Here is a 24145-nt window from a genome sequence, read left to right as displayed (position 1 = left end):
GGTGAAGGGGTCGTCATACTTGCGAATGACGCCTCAGTGGTGGCCTCGAAAGATAGCTGTGCGGTTGGGGAAGAGCTTCGCTAACACTTTATCTCCAACATGAAATTCTGCTGCCCGATGCTTTCGGTCTACCCATTTCTTCATGCGCTTAGTTGCCTTATTCAGATACACCTTTACCAACTCTGTTTGATCTTGTCAGTTCCTAACAAACTAGTATGCATAAGGCACTTTGCCATGTCCTCGCGTTGCAAGAGAATTCAAAGTCTGCGGCTATTGTCCTGTTGCAACTTTAAATAGACTATGACCAGATGACTCACTCTTTTGGAGATTGTAATAGAATTCAGTAACATCAAGTAAATCAACCCAATCTCTTTGATTGGCACTAACAAAATGTCATAGATATTCCTCCAACATGCCATTGATCCACTTCGTTTGCCCATCAGTTTTGGGTGAAAACTTGTACTGAAATGCAAGTCTGTTCTCGTGAAGCGAAATACTTCTCAGCAAAATTTGCCAGTAAAGCGGGCGTCACGATCGCTGACGGTGCTCTCGGGGATTCCCCAATACTTAATCACATTCCGCACGAACAACTTTGCGGTATTGGTAGCTGAGAAGGTGACAGGGGTAGACACAAAGATAGCATACTTCAAAAACCTGTCCACAACCTTGGGCTTTTGGCAAGCTCACGATGAAGTGCATAGTGATTTACTCTTATAGACGACTTGGCACTGGTAGAGGCTCCAACAATCCTCTAGGTCTCTAGTTTATGGGTTTGTCTCTCTAGCAAATCAAGCAAGTCAGCATATAAGCATCCACATCGTCGCACATCTACGACTAATAGAACACACGTTCCAACAACGCCGAAGTCCTTTGTTGCCTTGGGTGATCCGCCTAGATGGTATCATGGCACTTATGCATTAAGTGCCTTCGTAGAGTATCCTGCCGCAGAATGTACAACCAATCTCCTGTGGAGCAGAACAAATCGTCCTCTAACTAGAATCTCTATATCTTTCCTTCTTTTACCAACGTGATCAACTGTTGGGCCTTTGGATCATTCTTCAAAGCTTCTTGAACTTGCTCGAGAAGATCGCTCGTTGGTTGGCTAACGTTACTGTTCCAAGCGAGCAATGCTGCAAGTTTCACCTTTCAACTCAAGGCGTTAGCAACAACATTGGTCCTGAGAGGTTGTACTCAATGACCATATCAAATTTTGCCAAAAAATCTTGTCAGCGGACTTGTCTTGGACTCAGCTTCTTCTGAGTATGAAACTAGCTCATCGCAACATTATCACTGCGCACAACAAATTGCGACCTCAAAAGATAGTGACTCCATGTGCAAAGACAGTGCACGACTGCTAACATTTCACACTCATACATAATATATCGACGCTCGACGTCATTCAGCTTGCGGCTCTCAAATGCAATGCGATGTCCTCCCTAGAGCAACACCTCTTTAATTACAAAGTTAGACGCGTTGGTCTGTACTTCAAATGGTTGCTGACAATTTGACAACCTCAACATAGGCTTTTCTGTCAGGGCACACTTTAACTTCCCAAAAGCTTCTTGACATGCATCAAACCATAGCCATGACCTGTCTTTCTTTACCAGATCAGTGAGAGGGGCGGTGATCTGAGAATACCTTTTTATGAATTGCCGATAGTAATTTGCAAGTCCCAAGAAAGAACGTAATTTAGGAACCTTGCCCGGCAGCTCCAATGTTTGAATAACTTCAACCTTCTTGTGGTCTATTTTCAATTTGCATCCTCCCACAATATGGCCAAGGAAGTGAACTTTCCCTTGAGCAAATAGGTACTTTTTTCGCTTAACGTACAACTCGTGATCCTTCAAAGTTTGGAACACAATGTGAAGGCGTTGAATATACTCCTTCATGGAGTCGCTGTACACCACTATGTCGTCCAAGTAAACGACCACAAACTTATCAAGGTGCAGGTAGAAAATCTTATTCATCAGGGTTGAGAAGGTTGCATGCACGTTTGTTAGGCCGAATAGCATAACAAGAAATTTGAACGCCCCATAATGCCTTACATAGGTGGTTTTCGCTTTGTCTCCTTCAACAACTCTTACTTCCCAATAACTTGCTCTCAAGTCCAATTTAGAAAAGACCTTGGCCTTTTCAAGCTCATCAAATAAGTCTGCGATCAAAGGAAGCGAATACTTGTTCTTCACTGTCAATTTATTCAATGCCCTATAGTCTACACACAAACACTTTGATCTATCGTGCTTTGCTTGAAATAACATGGGTGTTCCAAAGGGAGCTTTGAATGATTGGATGATCCCTACTTCGAGCATATCATCCAATTGCTTGCATAGTTCTTGTAGCTCAGGAATTGTCATACGATTTGGAGCCATGGTGGGTGGCCTGCACCTGACACTAACTCAATCTGATGGTCTACCTCACACGATAGTTCGACGGGCATAACATCGCCAAATTTTTTCAATATGGGCACTAGGGCCCCTGGGACATCAACGACTTATCCTGCTTCATCTGTTGCTCAGATTGTGACGAGAAAAGTCTCATTACCACTTTTCATGCCTCTCTTTAATTAGAGCGCGGACACCAAGCGCTTGTGAGGCTTCTCTAAAGGAAGCGTGATAACCGTGCAAAGTTGATTCTCACCCTCAAAACTGACAACGTTAAGGTGAGGTAACCACACTGCCTAGTTACTTCTTAAAAAATCCATCTCAAGGACAACTTTGAAATTATCCATTGATGCGACTGAAAGTGTGGTCCTTCTTGATCAATTATGAATTCACACTGGCGCGTTACAGACAACATCGTAGATGGCCCTTGCTTTAGAGTTAATCGCTTTCATGCGGCTCTCCTTCTTTTCCCATTGTAATCCCAAGCGTTTTGCTTCTTCACGAGATATGAAGTTGTGCGTAGCACCTGTGTCTACCAATATTTTTGTGAGTCTTTCATTCAACAGAAGTTTCAAGTACATCAGTTCTTTGCATACAGGTGACTCTGAGGTAGCTGTCACCTTCACTGCATTCATCATCTGTATTGCCTCAACAGTTGGCACCTCTGCAGGTTGATGAACTTCTTCACCCTGAACGACATTCGCAGCTCGCGGTGCACAGTTATCTTCATTCCCTTGATCGCGATTCCTGTTGGGACACGTATCAACCCAATGATCGTCATGGTAGATACCACAATTACGACGATGATAGTTGCCCCTCTAAAAGTTGTTCTTCTTCTGATTGTTATTAATTTTTAGGCCATCCTGTCGGCCCTGATTTTGCTGGTTTCCACGACCAACATTCTTCGCATTATCATTTATTCGATTATCCCTTCGATTATTGTTGTTACAGTCATTTCCATGATGTCTACCTTGAAATGCCGTATTGTGCCTATCGAGCTCGACATGCTTCTTCGCAACAGCAAGCGCCGTAGTGAAAGTTGGAGGATCATGCCGAAGGAGTTATGTGTCTGCCCTCCACTGCAATCTTGTGGCTGAAGTAGAACAATCGATTTGTACACTCATGTCCTCGATGTCTAACATCACCGAGGTGAACGCCTTGATATAGTTATGAACTGACTCTCTCTCTTTCAATGCCAACAACCTATTATGGGCCAATCTTTTTTCATTTTGGGCAAAAAGAAGTCGCGTAGCTCTCTCTTAAGGTCTTCCCATGAGTCTACCTCGACAAGCCCACGCCGAACATTGCCTAAACGACGTCTCCACCAAAGAGTCGTTCTATCCACAAAGTACATCGTTATGATGCACAACCTATCTGCGTCTTCCTCCACCCTAGTAACATCAAGATACTGCTCCATCTGGTAAATAAATTTCTCGAGATCTCTTGAGTTTTGATTGCCCCTATACTTTGCGGGCTCAGGTAGCTTGATACGTGGCCTATCTACATGCGCCACAACTCCATCAGTTCAGACAATCCTCAACTGTTGCTCCAACGGGTCATTCTTTCGTTGGACAACATCCATTTCTGCAACCATGATGTTGAACCGTCCTAGCAGATTATCGAACGTGATGGTAAGATCATCTATCGAATCCCCAAATCTTGTGGCAAGAGTTTCCACAGCGTCTTCCACCCCCTCTATTGCAGTCTTGATCTCTAGGTTGAGATTCGTAAAAGCAATACAAGTCCCATTAACCAACTTCTTTACGTTGGTCACTATTCCTGTAAGCTCGGCGACATCACGTACAGTAGCTGACACACGATCATCGGCCATGGACTCCTCTTCAGGAGGAACCATACTACCTGAAGGAGCCATAATATTTTTCTTTGGCGCCATTGTCAATCTCAACGTCGACAAGGATCTAGTGCCAACTTGTCACGGGCTTAGAAGCGAAGGCCCTCGTGATGTAGCTTCGGTTAGTCACAAACACCGAAAGCAGGCCTTTTCAGCGCACAAACAAACTCACAACACACGCAAAAGCAGAAGCAAGAGTACGCTCATGCATAAGCACAAAGAGAGCAATGAGGCAAGGATGCATAAAACTTCTTTATAGCAATTTGTAAGCAAAGTACATAAAGAGGAGGAGAGAGAAGCCCGATACACGGGGTTCTTAAGCCAAAGGGCCATATACAGACACTGGATAGTACCAACACTGGATAGTACCAAAGAGGTATATACATAAAAAACAAAAGGTGAAAACATGGCAATCCAGAACACGTAGAATACGAAAAGAAAAATGCAAGAAAAAAACATGGCTTCTTGGCTCTGTTGAGCAAAATATTGTTGTGGATATTTTAAAGTATGAAGCTGCTAAGGATGCTTGGGGCTATTTGAACAATCAAATTTGGCCCAATAGTATCACCCTAGTGTGGATTCTATGGTTTTGAGGCGGACAGTTGCAAGGATTAATGCACTTTAGACAAGGTGGTTTTAATAGGTTCAAAAGTAATATGAGTCACATTTGTTGCTACTATTGTAAGAGGCTTGGTCGCATGAAAAAAATCATGTTCTGCATTGAAGAAAAAGAACTGTGGGGCCTTCATAGTTTATTGTGTTGGAGAGGCTGTTAAGCCCAAGGCTACTTTGCTCATTGTGACCAATGCATATTGTATTCCTTCTGCACAAAGCTTTTCATATTCGTTTATGGCCAGACTATTTTTTTAGAGGAGATTCGATAACTTCTTGCACGGTCTGATGGCTTAGCTTCTCTTTCTTCCTCTTATTCTTTGTCCTACTTCTTTTGGTACTGCTCTTGTTTTTTCGAGTAGTTTCTCGGGATGGTTAATAGACTCAGGTGCATCATGTTATATGACAACGCAAGAGTCTATTCTAGCCAACTGTCATTCTTGCAGTGGCTCATTCACACTGTAGATGGGTCCTCTAAGGGAGTTTCTAAAGGTGGATCTGTCACTCCCACCTCTTTCTCTAGGAGCAACTTGAATATTTCTCAAGTTTTTCATGTCTCGTTTATAGCTATGAATCTTATTTTTTTGGTCAAATTACTAAACATAATTGTAATGTAATCTTTTCTCCTATGGATTATGTTGTGCATGATCAACTTCAAGAAAGGAAAATTGGGATTGGCCATAGGAGATGGGACTTGTATTACTTAGACTCATTAGATTTGAGTTGTCAGAAGAGACTTGAAGGTAGTTTAGGAGCAACGATTTTGGATGAGTCTGTGTTGTGGCATCAACGACTTGGTCATATTTATAGTTTTGGATTGTAGCATCTTGTGTCTTCGAATAGTTTGGGTGGATCTAATTTTTTTGTGTTAGATCATGTAAAGGAATGCGAGAGTTGCAAGCCAAGGAGATGGGGTCGGATAGAGCTTTTGATCTTGTTCATTTGGTTGTTTGGGATCCTTCACAAGTTTTGTCTAAGGGTGGCTCTAGCTATTTTGTTACTTTTATTAATAATTATACAAAATTTACTTGGATCTGCATTATGAAGTACATAAATGAGCTGTTTGAAATCTTTAAAAAGTTTTGTTCTATGATTGAGACTCAATTTTCTACTAAGATTAGAACCCTTTTCTCGGATTTTGGGGGAGAATATATTGGTTATGTGTTTTAGAGTTTTCTTCAAGAAAATGGGATTGTTCATAAAAATCATGCTCATATACACCTCAGTAGAATGTAGTTGCAAAGCCGGAAAATAGACATGTTTTTGAAACCACCAGGGCTCACTTATTTTCTAGTTATATGCCTAAGATCTACTAGGTTCATGAAGTGTGTATACAATCTATCAAATTAATTATATGCCATTTGGAGTTCTTAAAGGTATCTCTCTTTATCAAAAGTTCTATGGTGTTGCACTCAATTACAATTTGTTAAGAATATTTGGTTGTAATTGTTTTGCTTTGTTAATTGAGCACTATAGAGATAAACTTTCCTCACTAGTTGTAACATGTTTCTTGGGTTTTTCTAATGGACAAAAGGGTTATAAATGTTATGATCCGGTTGGAATTTCTAGATATGTGGTCTTTCATGAGCATACACCATATTTTTCTCAGCTCACTGATGAGAAGGAAAGTGATGTTGATTTTTCTTTTCTGGTGCCATATACGTTAGAATAAAATAATGATAGAAATATTAATGTTCAAATTGAGTCTCAAATCCCAGATAACCTCTTGAATTTCTGTTCTCCCTACTAATTTTGTTTCTTTTGAATAATTTTTCTCCTAAACATCATACATTCTTGGCTTTAATTCACTCCTATTTGAGCCTCACTCTTATGTAGAAGCTGTTACGACAATGAAGCCATACATGATACTTCAAGTACAAGGTTTTGATGATGAGCAAGTGGAATCAACTGCATTTCAGCCAAGACTATGAAGAAATTGAAGAATTCGATGAAGAATCTTTGAAGACTTGTGTGCAAATGTTTAATTCATTAAAAGTCTTAGATTCTTGTAAGAGCCTTACTTAGAGTGCATATTTAGGTTGCATTTCACCTTAAAAGTCTTTAGAAAAACTTTTCTAAAAGAAACACTTTTGAAAATCTTTTTAGAAAACTCTTTTCTTAAATTTTCATGTTTATTAGTCTGTTTTCTGGAAAATTAGCAGCAGTCGACTAATGGTTTTATCAGTCGACTGAACAGAACATGTGTTTTCTGAAAATTTAGCAGCAGTCGACTAATGTTTTTTATCAGTCGACCGAACAAAATGTTTGTTTTTTAGAAGATTTTAGCAGCAGTCGACTAAAAGGTTTTTCAGTCTACTGATGATATTATCAGTCGACCAACTTTTCTCAAGTCGACTAAGTTTCAAAAGTTCAGATTTTCAAACGGCTCGATTAACAGATCAGTCGACCGACGATAACGGTCAGTCTACTAATAACTAACTATTAGTCGATTAACTGATGTTTCATTCGACTAATTTTGCCGTTTTCCTGAAACTTCACAAAGGCATGTCTTTTTATTTTTCAAACGTTTTGATCGTTCGAAATGGACTGTTTTGACACCTTTTCATACTCTCAACGTATGGAATCTTTTAACTATAAATATGAGTGCATTTTACACTAAAAAACACAGAGAAACAACAAGAATTCAATTGATTTGAATCATTTACTTATTGCTTTTCATTCCTATTCATTCAAGTATTTGTTTTCTCACTCACGTGATATTTTCACTTCAGTTTTTCACTCAAATCACTTTGAGAGATAGTGAATTCGTGAGTAGAGTATTTCAACAACCTCAAAAGCCAATTGCATCTCATTTGCATTCAAAAGGAAGGCTCATAGGTTGTATTGTAAGTTGTTATTTCTTTTCTGTAAAAAGAAGGACTCCTTGGTGTAAAGGAGTTGTTTGCTTTCAGTAGGATTGTTACTGAAAGTGGGACCGGTTATGGTCTGTGTGATCTTCTAGTTTACAAGGTTGATAGTGGAAATCTCAAGCGGGTTTTGCTTGGGGACTGGATGTAGGTCGGGTTAGACCGAACCAGGATAAAATCTTGTGTTCTTTGTGTGTTTGCTTTTCGATTTGCAAAATCATTCTATATTCCGCAGATTTTTTTTTTAAAAGCACTATTCACCCCCCTCTAGTGCTCGTTGCCTCGATCCTAGTGCACTTTTAGAAGCAACTTATAAAGAGGAGTGGCAGTTGTAAATGACTAAAGAGTTGAATGCTTTGGAGAGAATGCATGCTTGGGATCTTGTGAACCTCTTATCTAGAAAGAATGTAGTGAGATGTAAAAGGGTGTACAAGATTAAGACCAAGACAAATGGATCTATTAAGAGATAGACGGCAAGGTTGGTAGCAAAGGGTTATAGTTAATAGCTTGGGATTGACTTTGCTGGAACATTTGCTCCTATGGCTCATATGACCACCATAAGGACCCTGCTTGCCATTACAATGAGACAATGAAATTTGTGGCAATTAGATTGATGAGAGCTTTATATGGACTCGAACAAGCACTTCGGGCTTGGTTTGAGAAGTTCAGTTTCACTGTTATATCTCTTGGTTTTGAGCATAACTATTAAAAGATAGACGACAAGGTTGGTAGCAAAGGGTTATAGTCAGTAGCTTGGGATTGACTTTACTGAAACATTTGCTCCTGTGGCTCATAGACTACCATAAGGACCTTGCTTGCGGTTACAACAATGAGACAGTGAAATTTGTGGCAGTTAGATTGATGAGAGCTTTACATGGACTCAAACAAGCACTTCGGGCTTGGTTTGAGAAGTTTATGTCCACTGTTATATCTCTTGGTTTTGAGCATAACTATTATGATCCAGCCTTGTTTGTGACATCTTCTCAAAGAAAGTGTATATTGCTTTTATATGTTGAGGATATGATCATTACAAGTGATGATTTGCAAAAGGTAGATAATACTAATAAGAGGATGGCTAGCATTTTTGAAATGAAGGACCTAGGAAATTTGAAATATTTCCTTGGTTTGGAAGTTGCATAGTTAAATACATGACTTTGCTTGTCTTGGCATAAGTATGCAGCTGATTTGGTTGTAAAAGCAAGACTAACAAATGATTTTAAAAAGGTTAGTTCTCCTACGAAAGCAAATGTAAAATTAAGAGCTTGTAGGGCTTTAGATAGAGTGGAGCTAGAAGATCCAATGGTCTATAGGCAGTTAGTTAGGAGCTTGATATACTTGACTATATCCAAACCAGATATTACTTATGTTGTCAATGTGGTCAGTTAGTTTATGAGTTCTCCCAGGTATCTTGCTGCAATACATTGGATCATCAGATATGTGAAAGTCACTATGCATTATGGGATGTTCTTCTCTGTCCTCCTCCATAGATATTAGCGCCTTTTTGGATGGAGACTTTAAAAATTCTACTAGAGGCCATCTCTTTCTGATTGAATTTTGTATTTTTCTTGGGAGTTCCCTAAGCTCATGTAAGAGTAAAAAACAACAAAGAGCTGTATTATCTACAACTGAATCAGAATACAAGGATATAACATAGGTTACAATTGCAATTATTTAGATAAGATGGCTATTGGGAGAGTTAGGAGTTTCTATAGGTAGATAGACCTCCTTGTATTGCGACAATATGAGTATCATTCATATTGCAAAGAATCCAGAGTTTCATAAAAGGACTAAACATATTGAGATATATTGCCACTTTACCAAGAGAGCTTATGAAGATGGGGTCATTTTTCTTGAGCACGTGAGCACTAAGGATTAAATGACAAATGTGTTTACAAAGAGTCTTTCTCCTTTGCATTTTAGTTCATTCCTTTCCAAACTTGGGATGGTTCCTCATGCATCATCTTAAGTTTGAGGGGGAGAGTTAAGTTTGATGTAATAAATGTATTACTATTTTGTGTGCTGTCCCTCTTACTATGTATATGTATATTTCATTCTTTTCAGGGGGCATTCTTGTATTTTTTCATATTGCTCATATAGAGTCAACTATTTTTATATTTTTAGTGAGGTAGAGGGGAAGTCTCCCATACATTTGTTGTATATCTCCCATTTTAGAGCTAATGGAGTTTTTCTTCTCATCTTTTCTTTGCTGTCTCTCTCATGGTTGGAACTCTATTGCTTTGATATATATAACTTATGTATATTATGAATTTTGTGTTAGTAAATGACTATATTTTGTTTTTTCTATTATTTATGTAAAAGCATGTTTCCATGAAATTTTCTGTTAGTATATTCAAAATATATTATGAATTTTTTGTTAATATATTCTTAATTCTTTTGGTTATATATATATATATTGTTTCTATGAAAGGTTGAAAGCAAGCTTAGTTAAAGATCATGTTTATGCTCAAGCATGATATATGTCACGGGCTTAGAAGCGAAGGCCCCCACGACGTAGCTTCGGGTAGTTATAAACACCGAAAGCAGTCCTTTTAAGCGCACAAGCAAACTCACTACACACGCGCAAGAGTGAAAACAATAGTACACGCATGCACAAACACAAAGAGAGCAAGGAGGCAAGGATGCATAAAACTTCTTTATAGTAACTCGTAAGCAAAGTACATAAAGAGGGGGAGAGAGGGGCCCGATGCACGCGGTTCTTGAGCCAAAAGGCCATATACAGACACTGAAGAATGCCAAAGAGGTATATACATCATGAACAACAACAAACAACAACAACAACTACGCCTTCATCCCAAAACAATTGGGGTCAGCGATATGAACCAAAAAAGAAATTCATTTTGGGTCTTCCACATGAATCCTTTTCCTCCAATCATTTCTATCCAATGCCATGTCCTCGGTGAGGTTCAAAGCATTCATATCCTTTCCTATCATCTCCATCCAAGTCTTCCTAGGCCTACCCCGACCTCTTTTAACTAATATATTTTCCCATTTCTCCAACCTTCTAACTGGAGCATCATTAGGCCTTCGCCGAATATGTCCAAACCACCGTAAACGATTCTCTCACATCTTATTTTTAATGGGTGCAACACCTACCTTCTTACGTATCTCCTCGTTCCGAATCTTATCTTTTATTGTATTTCCACACATCCATCTAAGCATCCGCATCTCAGCTACACTCATTTTTTGAATATGATGTCTCTTGGCAGCCCAACATTCCGTACCATATAGTAAAGCGAGTCTAATAGTCGTCCTATAAAACTTTCCCTTCAACCGCAATGGCATTCTACGATCGCACAACACTCCAGTTGCACTTTTCCATTTCATCCACCCAACCTTTATCCTATGATTTACATCTCCATCAATTTCTCCATACTTTTGAATGATGGATCCCAAATATTTGAAATAATCATTCACCGGTATTTCTTGCTCACCAAGCTTCACTACACTCCCATCACTACTTCGTTTCTTACTAAACCGACATTCCATATATTCAGTCTTACTCTTACTCAACTTAAAACCTCTTGCTTCCAATGTCTGTCTCCATAATTCTAACTTAGCATTAACCCCAGCTCTAGACTCATCAATCAAAACAATATCATCAGCAAACAACATACACCACGGTACATTTTCTTGAATTGATCTCGTAAGCTCATCCATCACTATCGCAAATAGGAAAGGGCTTAAAGCAGATCCTTGATGTAACCCAACCGTTATCGGAAAATTGGTTGTCACCCCTCCACAAGTGCGGACATTGGTTACTACTCCTTCATACATATCTTTAATTATACTAATGTACTTGAGAGAAACACCTTTCTTCATCATTGTTCACCAGAGAACGTCCCTAGGTACTCTATCGTAAGCCTTCTCTAAATCAATAAAAACCATATGCAAATCTTTGTTCCTCTCTCTATATCTTTCAATAAGTTGTCTAAGAAGATGTATAACTTCCATAGTTGATCTTCCAGGAATAAAACCAAACTGATTCTCCGATATCATGACAACCTTCCTCAACCTAGACTCAATCACCCTCTCCCAAAGTTTCATAGTATGACTCATGAGTTTTATACCACGATAGTTTGTGCAATCTTGTATATCACCCTTATTCTTATATAAAGGCACCAAAGTACTCTTCCTCCACTCATTAGGCATCTTATTTGTTCGCCAAATCAAGTTAAAAAGATTTGTCAACCATTCTAAACCTTTCTCTCCCAAGCACTTCCAAGCCTCGATAGGTATACCATCTGGGACAACTGTCCTTCTTGATTTCATTTTCTTCAAAGCCTCTGCAATTTCTTTCTTTTGAATCTTGTGCATGAAGTCACAATTCATCTCATGAAAAGGAATGGAGAAGTCTCCAAGATCCTGAGCATGACTTTCATTAAATAGATTATCAAAATAATCTTTCCATCTCTCCTTAATCTCCTCATCTTTGACTAATACCCTTTGCGTTTCATCTTTGATACATCTAACCATACCCAAATCCTTCGATTTCCTATCTCTCATCTTTGCAAGCCTATAAATATCCTTCTTGCCTTCTTTGGTATCCAACTTGTCATAAACCTCCTTATATACCTTAGCGCTCGCGTTTCGAACAACTTTTTTAGCTTCTTTGTTTGCTATCATATACTTCTCCAAATTCTCATTATCACAACTCTTACTTAGATTTCTATAACACTCTCTTTTAACCTTAATAGCTAATTTGACATCCTCGTTCCACCATGATGTATCCTTACCTAGTGGTGCATCGCCTTTAGACTCACCCAATACCTCCTTAGTCACTTTTCTCATGCCACCCGCTATCTTATTCCACTTTGATTCTGAATCCTCCTCGAGACACCAATCAACTTCCTTAACTACCTGCTCTACAAACATTCCTTGTTTAGCTCCTTTCAGTGCCCATCATGAACAAAAAAGGTGACTAAGGAGTATGTATAATATATATGTTTATATATATTATATATAGTATGTATATATGTCAACCTATTTATATATATATAATATTCTTATATATATTATATATTGTACCTTAGTCAACCTAGGTTGACTAAGACTTAGTCAACCTAGGTTGACTAAGACTTAGTCAACCTAGGTTGACTAAGACTAGCCATTGGAGGCTAGTCCAATGGCTAGAAATTCTGTCGGTTGGAATAGGTCCAACTGCTAGTCAAACTAGCCATTGGACCCTCTCCAACGGCTAGAAGGGATCTCTTTTTTCTCTCTCCTCTCCTCTCTTCTTTCTATAAATATTGTGGGTGTGTGTGTAACGCCCCAAATTTTTTAACCTTAATTATAGTTCAAATATTGAAATTTCGAGACCATTTTTTTTATAAGTAAATCAAATCTTATAATGCAGAAACGATTTTTAAAAACGGTTAAGACTTTGAGCACGATTACACTAAAGGTAACAATCAAATCAAACTGTACGAGATATACACATTTCAAACCACGTACAATATAAGACTGAAATATAAAGAATTTTAATTTTATTTCAAATCAGAGTATGAAAACAGTACTTCAGCCTCTACATGCTCAAGTACTTAAAACGAAAAGATCATGAATACCAAGATCGCGAGTAGACCCTCGAGGATGCAGCTCGACCAACCCTTCGCTCCAACTACTCATCATACTTTACCTGCATTACCTGTCTCCCATAAAACGGGGTCAGACTCGCTACAGTCCGGTAAAGCAACCCAAACTCAAACTTAAAGAAAACATATCAAGCATTTAAAGGTAAAGATATATTATTCATCCATCGTCAAGTGTTAGACAAGGGAACAATGTCCTATGAGTCATTCATTTCAAGCATTCGAACATAAAGCATTTAAAAACATTTCATCACTTAATATTCTATTCAACCTTAACTCACGTAATAAAGCAATATCTATATGCATACAAGTCATCGCATATATATATATATATATATATATATATATATATATATATATATATATATATATATATATATCTATCAAAGACATTCAGATCATTGCATCATTTTCATATGCATTCATAATTTTTATAAAAATAAGTCAAATCACATTTGACCATTCCAACGTAAAACACACGCATATACCTTATAAGTAATTTAGTTAGATATTCATGATACACATCAATCATGATACATATGGGTGATATATTTACTCAGACAATCATAATGCAATCATTTATAATGAAACTATGTAGGCGTGATGTATCATTCACCTAATAAGTCAAAACTAGTCATTTGTAGGCGTGATGTGTCATTCACCTATACACTAATATAAGCGTCACAATCATAACCTCATATCAAGATCTAAAATCAATAAGGATTTGATTATCATATCTGAGTTAAATATATAATCATGCTATAATAGAAAAGCCAAATTTATAGATTCATAACTGCCTATCTCAATCAACTCAGAAGATCATCACAATTCATCATAACATTTCATTTATTCATAATAAAGATTTATAAAATCCACACCGGATCACCTGGTCTGGGAAATATACAACCTCACAAGGAGTTACCGCCCTAGACGGATGGTCTGCCTGGTCTTCGACAATACACTTCTTCACAGGAATATACCGTTTTCGCGGGCTACCCGCTCTTAGACAATGCACATCCTCACAGAGGCTTACCGGTCTAGTCAGATTACCTGATCTGGTCATGCACACCCTCACCGAGAATCCTTTGGGAACAGTTCCTCAACGAGTACCTTATCCAGTGAAAACTATTGTGATATATGCATCAATACAATTGACCACTCTCAGGGTCGATAGCTATCAATACTAGCATAAGCATGTATACAATCAAAGCATCACATCATACATCACTTCATATGACATTAAAATTATAGAATCACACATTTAACCAATAAGGCTTCATGAACCAATGTTCACTATTAAACTTAAACATTTATCGCATGCATTCATAATTTCATTTCACGTGACATTTAAATCATATCATACAGAAGCATATTATCCTACGCATCATATCATCGCCATAAAGAATCTTGCACTTCGTAAATTGAACCTCGAAGCATGCGTAAACAAAACATGAGTTCTATGCATGCATACGTGAACCTGCACATTTCATAATACGAAGCCACTAAACTTCAACATACATAACTTCTACGTAGTTCAAGATTTGCACACACGATAAAGGTCATGCATTTTTCACCACATGAATCGATATATCACCTTAGATATGATTGTGTAAGGGTTGGTCAAAATCTCATTGACCATCCTACCGTACATCATACACATATATTTCTCAAGCAAACAAGACATACAAGTTCAAAACAATTTATAACATTCGATGCATTCTTTCATACAAGAATAAATGAGTCCATCATATGACAAGACAATATATATAACATTCACATTATGCGTCGAACACGACTTATACATATCCATAGTAGTTATATGTGCACCATGTATCAAATTCATACAAACACACAAAACAAGATAGTATGCGCAAACCAAAGTATGATGACACACATTGCGTATATATTATACATTCATAAGTGCATGGGCATTCAAACTCACACACAGGTGTACCTGCAACAAACACACTATATATTTCGCTAACTACAATCATGACAAGCATGATCTCCGAATTACAATCAAATTACAATCACAAGAGTCCTAGATATTCATAGCTAAGTGAAGTGTGTGAGCATAATTTATATTTGCAATTCATTTAAATATTCAGTGCAACGACATCATGCTTACACAATTAGTGCCTAAACATGCTCTCTACAAGTTCAGTTAAGGTATCTTACCTTAATAATGTGAAGAACAATGAATCAAAACTCAAAAGACCGAGGAGTTTCGAAGTCCGCAAAGACCGCTACCCAAGCAGTACAACGAATCCTTTGTGTGCGATCGCAAATGCCAAAAACTCAAAAAATGCCAATTATAACAAGATTAGCCAAAAATAGCAAATTATCCTATAAATCATTACCAAGAGCCAAATAACACATAAATACACTCCAATAATTTACAAACTTTATCAAAAATATATTTAAATATAATATATATATATAAATAGTGATTTATAGCCCAAAATAGTTCTATAAATGCAAATTATACCCCGGATTGGCTTGAATGAACAAATGAATATGTAATAAATAAATAAATAAAATTCAAAAGCTAGAAACACATTTCTATTTTGGAGATTAAAAAAATGAGTTCTTTATTTATTAATAATTCTTAAAAATTAAGGTTTTACAGTGTGAGTGTTGGTTGAGAGAATGATGGGTAGTTTTAGGCCTTTGTGTGTTTGAGTGCATTGTAGTGAGGATTCTATGCATTTTTCTTCTTGAGCATTTTTAAGACTCTTGTATGCTTGATGCATAACCCTTAGTGGTTTCTTTCTTGTGGATTGATATTTCATTGAATGCTTCTTGCATATCGTGTTTCAAATAAATTTATTATTTCTATGCTCTTTGTAGCATTTGTGATTGTGCCCTTAATGACATTTGTGCTTATGCACTTGTGAACTTATTGGTGGACACTTTGTTCGTGCTTGAAGGTGTCTTTCCTTTCATTGCATATAATTTTAGAGGTTTTATATTTGTTGCATTATGATAAAATTTTTAGAGGTTTTTAGTGACATTTACATCATGATATGCTTTGGTTGCATAGGATGCTATATTTTGAGTGTATTTAGGATATTGTTTCTATCATTCATATTTAAATTGTTATGATCAGTTTGAGACAATATTTGTCATTATTATATAATATCTCTTGTTATGATTTGTATATGGGATTTTGAACTTCCCCATTATTTCCACTGTGCATTTAATATGGCTACTTGTTTTAAAAACCCTTTATGAATATTTTTTGTGTGGGTTAAACTCCTTTGTGAGTTATTTATTCATGGTATTGATGTTGTTTGAAGATCCATATTTCATGTCTTTTATGCATTTTATGTGCATCTGATATTGAATAAATATTATATTTTTATGATGTGTATTCCTTTAAGCCCCTAAGTGGCTATTGTGCTTGTTATCCTTTTGTCGATTTGTATTTGCGTCTTGTTTAAGGTGTGTAGGGACTTCTTTTATGCATTAATGTATATATGTATTGACTTTGAATAATTCATGTTTTTATGAATGTTTAATCTGATGAAAGATTTATAAGTTTGTCTTTGAGTTATTTTATGCATGCATCTCTTCTTTGATAATATGTAATTATGTTGTCTTATAAATTAAGTACTATGATTTCGTAAAATTATCTATTGAGGTGAGACTCTCAATGAATATTGCGTTTGAAAATTGAATGACTTTCAAAATTGATGTAAAAAAATTTAATGACTTATTTGGGCTAATGCTGTAAATAGTCAGGTAGTCATGGGGTCAACAAAATTTGTCTTGTAGTGAGCCCAAGAGTGTCGACCCCCATAACTACCTGACTATTTACAACATTACCCCAAATAAACATTGATATGTACAAAAGACAATAAGAAAAGGGGTAGTACAAAAAACAAGTAATACATATTATACAAAAACGTATTACACTATTCAATAGTATTACTCTTAGTGGCTCTTTTGCATTGACTATAGTGGCTTGTGTATTGGCTTATTGCCTATTGTGTTATTGTGTAGTTTTCGTTATTTGATTACAAATAAACACATATCATGTTGTCACGAAATGGCACAAATCCCAATGCACTCCAAAATTAACTCCAAGAATTGAAACATAATACATTTGGACAAAAACATAAGAACTAAAATGAAACACAAAGAATGTGAATGAATAACTTCATTAATAAAGAACATTAAAAATACAAAAGAAAAATACATAGAATCCTCGCTACAATACACTCAAACACATAAAAGCCTAAAATTACCCATCACTCTCTCAACCCACATTCACACACCTACAATATTTATAGAAAGAAGAGAGGATAGAAGAGAGAGAGAAAGGGGATCCCTTCTAGCCGTTGGAGAGGGTCCAACGGCCAGTTTGACTAGCCGTTGGACCTATTCCAATGGCTAGAATTTTTAGCCGTTGGACTAGCCTCCAACGGCTACGTTGACTAAGACTTAGTCAAGGCAGGTTGACTAAGACTTAGTATAATATATATATCTATTAACATATATATATATACAAAAATATTATATATTGTATATAAATATATATATACATACTATATAATATATATATATATAAATATATTATATATATTAATATATATATAGATACATATGTGTGTATATATATATACAGATACATATATACATACAAAAGTAGAACATACATCTTAACATCCCCCCCTCAAACTTATGGTGAGTCACTGTAAGAACATACATCTTAACAACCTGGTGTAAAACCTAATTCTTGGGAAAAACCTATAAACCTAGTTTTGTTGTTTGGATGACATTTTACTAACCAGGTTTCATAATTTTTGCACCAAGATAGTTTGTAACTTTCTTTTTAATATATGTATATATAAACTAATAATGTTTAATATATATTGAATATAAGTGGTTTTTGCACTGAAGTAATTTATAACCTTACTCTTTAATTAATATATGTAATAACATCAAATATATATATATATATAAATTAATGTGGTTTTGTAAGTAATATATATGCATCTAATACATAATATTTTATATTATTAATATTATAGAAATTGTCAGCAAAAAAATTGTGTATAAATATTGCAAATTAAATATGAACTACTAATTGTAATATTATTATTCATAAAAATTATACATAATAGTACAAATTTATAGTCTGATATATAATATCAATTGTTTAGATTATATATGATATATGAAGTATTATACTATATTTTAAGATTAAGAATATATATACGAAAACCCATAACAGTGTACCCCCAAAACGTCGGATGTGCGTTGAACATGCACCCAACATTCATATGGATGAATTAGTGGCTGTCTTTGACCACTGCTAATGTTCAGAGCTGAAAAACACCCTTCAGCAGTGGTCGCAACTGCAGCTAAAGGGTGGTTTTTTCCTTAATGCGTGCATGCCGCTAATCGTGTTGCACGCGCTTGTGACATAACAATGAATGAAATGACATAACAAGGTGGCTTATGGGTCTAGGTGGTAGGGCCCTGTTTTTCCACCTAGGCTGCCTTGGGGACGCGTAGGCTGTCCATGCTTAGGCCGTAGGGATATGGTTGCTATTTTTTTTGTCTCATTCATTTCTTTTTTTTCTTATTTCTTCTTCCTCCCTTCCCAAAATCTTTCTTTTTTGTTCTCTCATTTTCTTCTTTTGCTTTTTTTTGCCTTATTTTTTTTCTTCTCTTTTTCTTCTTCCTCCTTTCACCCCTCTGCCTTCTCTTTTTCTTCATTTTTTCCCTTTTCTTTTTTCTCTTTTCTTTTTTTTGTCTTCTTGTTCCTCCTCTCGGCCCTCCACTCTTCTTTTTTCTCCCTTTTTTCTTTTTATTGTTTACACACATATGAAATCTGTTTTTTCAGTTATATATATATATATATACTTGAGAACGGGGTTCATCCTGTCCCCCTTTTCTTTACGTCACCTTTAGTACCCTCCAAATATCAAAGTTTTAGGTGTTTTATGCTCAATTTGAACCATTAGATGTGTTTATCAGTACTTATTTATTGAGAAACAAGCTTTGTTTCAAATTGATTTGATGTAAAAATGTGAACATTTTATCATGAAATTTTAGTACGACATCAACCAATGATTTTTTTACCTCTTTAAAATACATATTTGGGCATAAAGATGCTTAATCGATTACATGTTCTCTATTAAGCAACAATCATAAACACATATTACGGTTCAGATTGAGCATAAAACATCTAAAAACTATGATTTTTGGAAGGTCCTAACCAGTGTTGTGAAACACATTGAGGCGTAGCGAGGTGCTCCACCAAAAACCGAGGCGAGGCGTAAAGCGTAAGCCTCAATTTTTTTTTTGAAAACTTTAAAAAAATATCTAAAAATACAAACATATAAAGAAATGCTTTATTGATGAAATAACAACCAATAAGAAATAGAAAATCTCAAATAAGTACTAAAAAATATGAGATTAACATATAAAAGTAACTAAAAACTGATTATATAACTGAAAAATATATGAGATTAACAAAAAAACTTTAAAATTTACTAAGAAACTGATTACATAACTGAAATAACTGGAAAATATATGAGATTAACCTACAAAAGTTAAAATATATGAGATTAACCAAAAAAACTTTAAAATTTACTAAGAAACTGATTACATAACTGAAATAACTGGAAAATATATGAGATTAACCTACAAAAGTTAAAATATATGAGATTAACCAAAAAAGTTAAAATTTACTAAGAAACTGATTAGATAACTGAAATAACTGGAAAATATATGAGATTAACCTACAAAAGTTAAAATATATGAGATTATTCTAAAAAATATGAGATTAACGTATAAAAGTAACTAAAAACTGATTACATAACTTGAAAATATATGAGATTAACAAAAAAAAGTTACAATATACTAAGAAACTGATTACATAACTGAAATAACTAGAAAATATATAAGATTAACCTACAAAAGTTGAAATATATGAGATTATTCTAAAAAATGTGAGATTAACATATAAAAGTAACTAAAAACTGATTACATAACTGGAAAATATATGAGATTAACCAACAAAAGTTAAAATATACTAAGAAACTGATTACATAACTGAAAAATATATGAGATTAACCTACAAAAGTTAAATTATATGCGATTATTCTAAAAAATATGAGATTAACATATAAAATTAACTAAAAAACTGATTACATAACTGGAAAATATACGAGATTAACCAACAAAGGTTAAAATATATTAAGAAACTAATTACATGACTGAAATAACTGGAAAATATACGAGATTAACCAACAAAAGTTAAAATATAGTAATATACTAATAAACTTATTACATAACTGAAATAATTTGAAAATATATGAGATTAACCTACAAAAACTTTTTTGACTATGCCTCAGAAATTTTGTAAAAAAAATATATTTTTTTTTGCGCCTCAGGCTTGCGCCTTGAGACACAGAGGGCTGCGCCTCAAGGCGAGGCACATTTTTGATAACACTGGTCTTAACAATGAGCTAATGAAACATGGGCAGGATAATCCCTATTCTCTCTCTCCCTCTCCCTCTCCCCCTCTCTCTCTCTCTATATATATAGTAATCCGATGGTGTGCCCCAAGTTTCGGTGCATGTTCAATATTATACATTTTCATGAATTTTGTGACATGTTATATTGAAGTACATACTTCATCTAAATTTAACTATTTATTGTAATAATTTTTCTTTTCTTGTTATTTTATTTTTTTGGTCACGCATAGGCCCCAACTAGTCCTTTTAGGGGTCTTCCGCCTAGACTTCGACTAACGCTTTTGACAACCAAGACACCTATAACCAATGATGATTGGATGGCTCTCCTCTGGCGTTCGAGCATTTCATCGGTGAAACCTTATATATTTGTTCTTTATAACATATTTAATAAGAAATATGATTTTCATGAAGATTTTATAACATCTAGACATGTTTTTCGAAACATAAAAACTGGCGGCTCACAATTTTACAATTCAAAGTATTGTCAGCCATTGATTTTCAGTGCTTTAAAAAATACATCTAAATATAAAAAATTTATAATCTAAAATATGTTGCTAAATAAATGCTAAAAATGCAATATGTAGAGTCTAATTAATAAAAAACTCGATCAGTAAATAAAGAACACTACCTGATCATCATTTCTAAAGTTAATCTCTTATTGTGAGGCCTGCAACAGTGTGTGACGGACATCTTGGATTATTGCACGGTACAATGCTAATTCTATGTTTGGCAATTCATGTTTCTTCATGTGTTTGAAATTGAAATTCATTGTTTTTTGTAAACCATATTGGGAACTGTTATCCTTTAGCAGCCTAAACTCATTATTGGATATGTTTGTGGGCAGTGTGAGGATCCAAAATGTCGTGTTTGGCAGCATTTGGGTTGTGTCATTATTCCTGAAAAATCTATTGAGGGTGTGCAACCGCAAGTTCCTCTTCAATATTATTGTGAAATTTGCAGACTGAATCACGCAGATCCGTAAGTGTCATCTCTGTTCCCTTTTTCATGCAACTGATTTCATAAGAATTTGAATTGAAGGTCCATATTTGCTTTTATTTTTTCCGTTTTTTCCATTAGGGCATCTGAATAGATTTCCTCTTGCTGTGCTCATTGAGTAGAATTGGATCTTTATTATGGATGTCAAGTTAGTGTCTTTGTTGGACTCGAGCATTAAAATTGTTCAATTTGACATGGTTTTGTTTTGTGTGACCAAACTTTCTTGGTTGATAAAGTTTGTCACCTTTTGGATGATGCTGTCCAACACTGGCTGCAAGTTGGTATGTCTATGTGTGCTTACATACGCCCGTGTTTGTATGTGCCTAGTTGTTTTTGGTATTTAATGATTTACCAAACTTTACTGGGTTTTAGGATTTCTGTCAAATTGTGGAGATCACCAAATTCCTGGGGTCCCTTTATTCACTCCTATTCCTCGTTTCCCATGCCTTGAGTGAGTGACAGTAAGATAAGATCAAAGTATTGCAGGTTCCTTGTTACATGATTGAGTGAAAGATTATGGGTAGGTTTTACGCACCTAGCTGATTTTTTTTTTGGTTAAAAGTTCTCTTGGTAGTTCCTCCTGAGCAATTAGGAGATTCCTCTGGCAAAAGTGCAGAAAGTTGACTTTTTTCAGCTAAATATTGGATTATAGATTGTTTAGATGTAAATGTTGGATTAATTGACACCCTTGTTTTGACTTCATGATTCATTTTGGGGAACGATGTCCTGCGTTTGACCAAGACAATGACCATACAAAAATTGAAAAATGCGAGAAAAAGACTAAGAACTGATATAACATCTATTCAAGATGCACATAAAAATGAAGTTAGAACTCTGATTATGCCCCTAGTCACAATCAACCCAGACTTCACACTCCTCTTCAAAGTCAAGATGTTGCAAAAGGTACCATTGCGAGTTTGGAGATAGAATTACAGACCTGAAGAGCTTATTGCGTGTTACACATGGGCAATCTAATGAACAGAGTGAACATAGGTCAGCAAAATGGTGCCCCCAATGTACTCCTGTGGCACAAAGTATTGAGCTGTGAATTGATTTTTGATGATTTGGGTCTGGATTCTTATTGGGTCCACATTTCTATTATCAGGTACATGTTTCCATTATGCTGCTGTTTTAGTATTTTTCTGTTTCCTATTATTGTGAAAATATCTTCAAGAATATCAAGTTCAAAGACGACTTGATTAACACACAATATTCATAAAGAGCACAAATGCACAAAGGCACAAATTAACACTCACAAAAGAGCACAAATTCACAAAGGCATAAAAAAGTATCTTATTATTGAGAGAAAGAGCATTACAAAAGCATTGAATAACATGGCGCAAGGCCCCTTATTTATACACATTATGGGACCCAAGGAGGGGCTCCCATAGGGACATTGGAGCCCCTCCAATTAATGACCGTTGGAGGGGTCCAACGTCTCTATGTTGGACCCCTCAATAATATAAAAAAAACAAAAAAAGTGAAAAGAAAAGAAGCATATTCAAGTGAATATGCGAGTTACATGTGTAAAGACAAATTTTCCCCTAGTGGGTATTACAAAGAAAGAAAATATATATATATATATATATATATATATATACATATATGAGATACAATTTAACACCTCCCCTCAAACTTACGGTGTAATGACCAAAAGTTTGCCAAGAAGAAAATTGAATATAGGAGAACAAAGCGCCTTAGTAAAAAAGTCAGCCAATTGATATTTTGATGTTACATAAGGTAGGTCTATAACTTTTTTCATATATTCTTCTCTAACATAGTGACAATCCATCTCGAAATGCTTCGTGCACTCATGAAAAGTGTGATTCTTGACAATATAAATTATACTCTTGTTATCACTGCACAACTTTGTGGGTCCTTGAACATGAACCCCCATGTCTTCCAACAGCTGGCGAATCCAAACAATCTCCATGGTTGTAGTTGTCATGGCTCGATATTTGGCTTCAGTAGATGATAGAGACACCTTTTATTGCTTCTTGCATCTTTAAGAAATTAATGTTTCACCTAAGAACACGCAAAAACCAGTGGTGGAGTGATGGTTATTTGGATCACCTCCCTAATTAGAGTCAGTATAAGCAATTAAACTTAACTCAGAAGATGAAGATAAAAATACTCCCTTAGTTATGGATCCCTTTATATATCTGATAATTCGAAGAATTGCACTCATATGAACTGATGTAGGAGCATGCTGGAATTGACTTGTAACATGTACGACATGTGAAATATCAGGTCTTGTGATGCCAAGATACATCAAAGATCCAACAAGTTGCTTGTATGGAGTGAGTTCTTTTAGAAGAACCCCATCATTAATTTTTAA

The 24145-nt window shown here is 35.6% G+C and overlaps 1 protein-coding gene across 1 annotated transcript in view; it reads left to right on the top strand.

Annotated features, from left to right (window-relative positions):
* Positions 1-24145, top strand: part of LOC149839553 (E3 SUMO-protein ligase SIZ1-like) — a 205403-nt gene that overhangs the window by 37798 nt on the left and 143460 nt on the right. The window contains exon 6 of the mRNA XM_090002624.1: positions 21656-21789. Within this exon, the coding sequence (XP_089858750.1) occupies positions 21656-21789 (134 nt within the window). The remainder of the gene's footprint in view (positions 1-21655; positions 21790-24145) is intronic.

This window comes from Nuphar pumila, chromosome 4 (assembly GCF_984573655.1).
Source record: "Nuphar pumila chromosome 4, dmNupPumi1.hap1.1, whole genome shotgun sequence".
NCBI classification, from domain to species: domain Eukaryota; kingdom Viridiplantae; phylum Streptophyta; class Magnoliopsida; order Nymphaeales; family Nymphaeaceae; genus Nuphar; species Nuphar pumila.
This window is presented reverse-complemented; position numbering and strand designations above follow the sequence as displayed.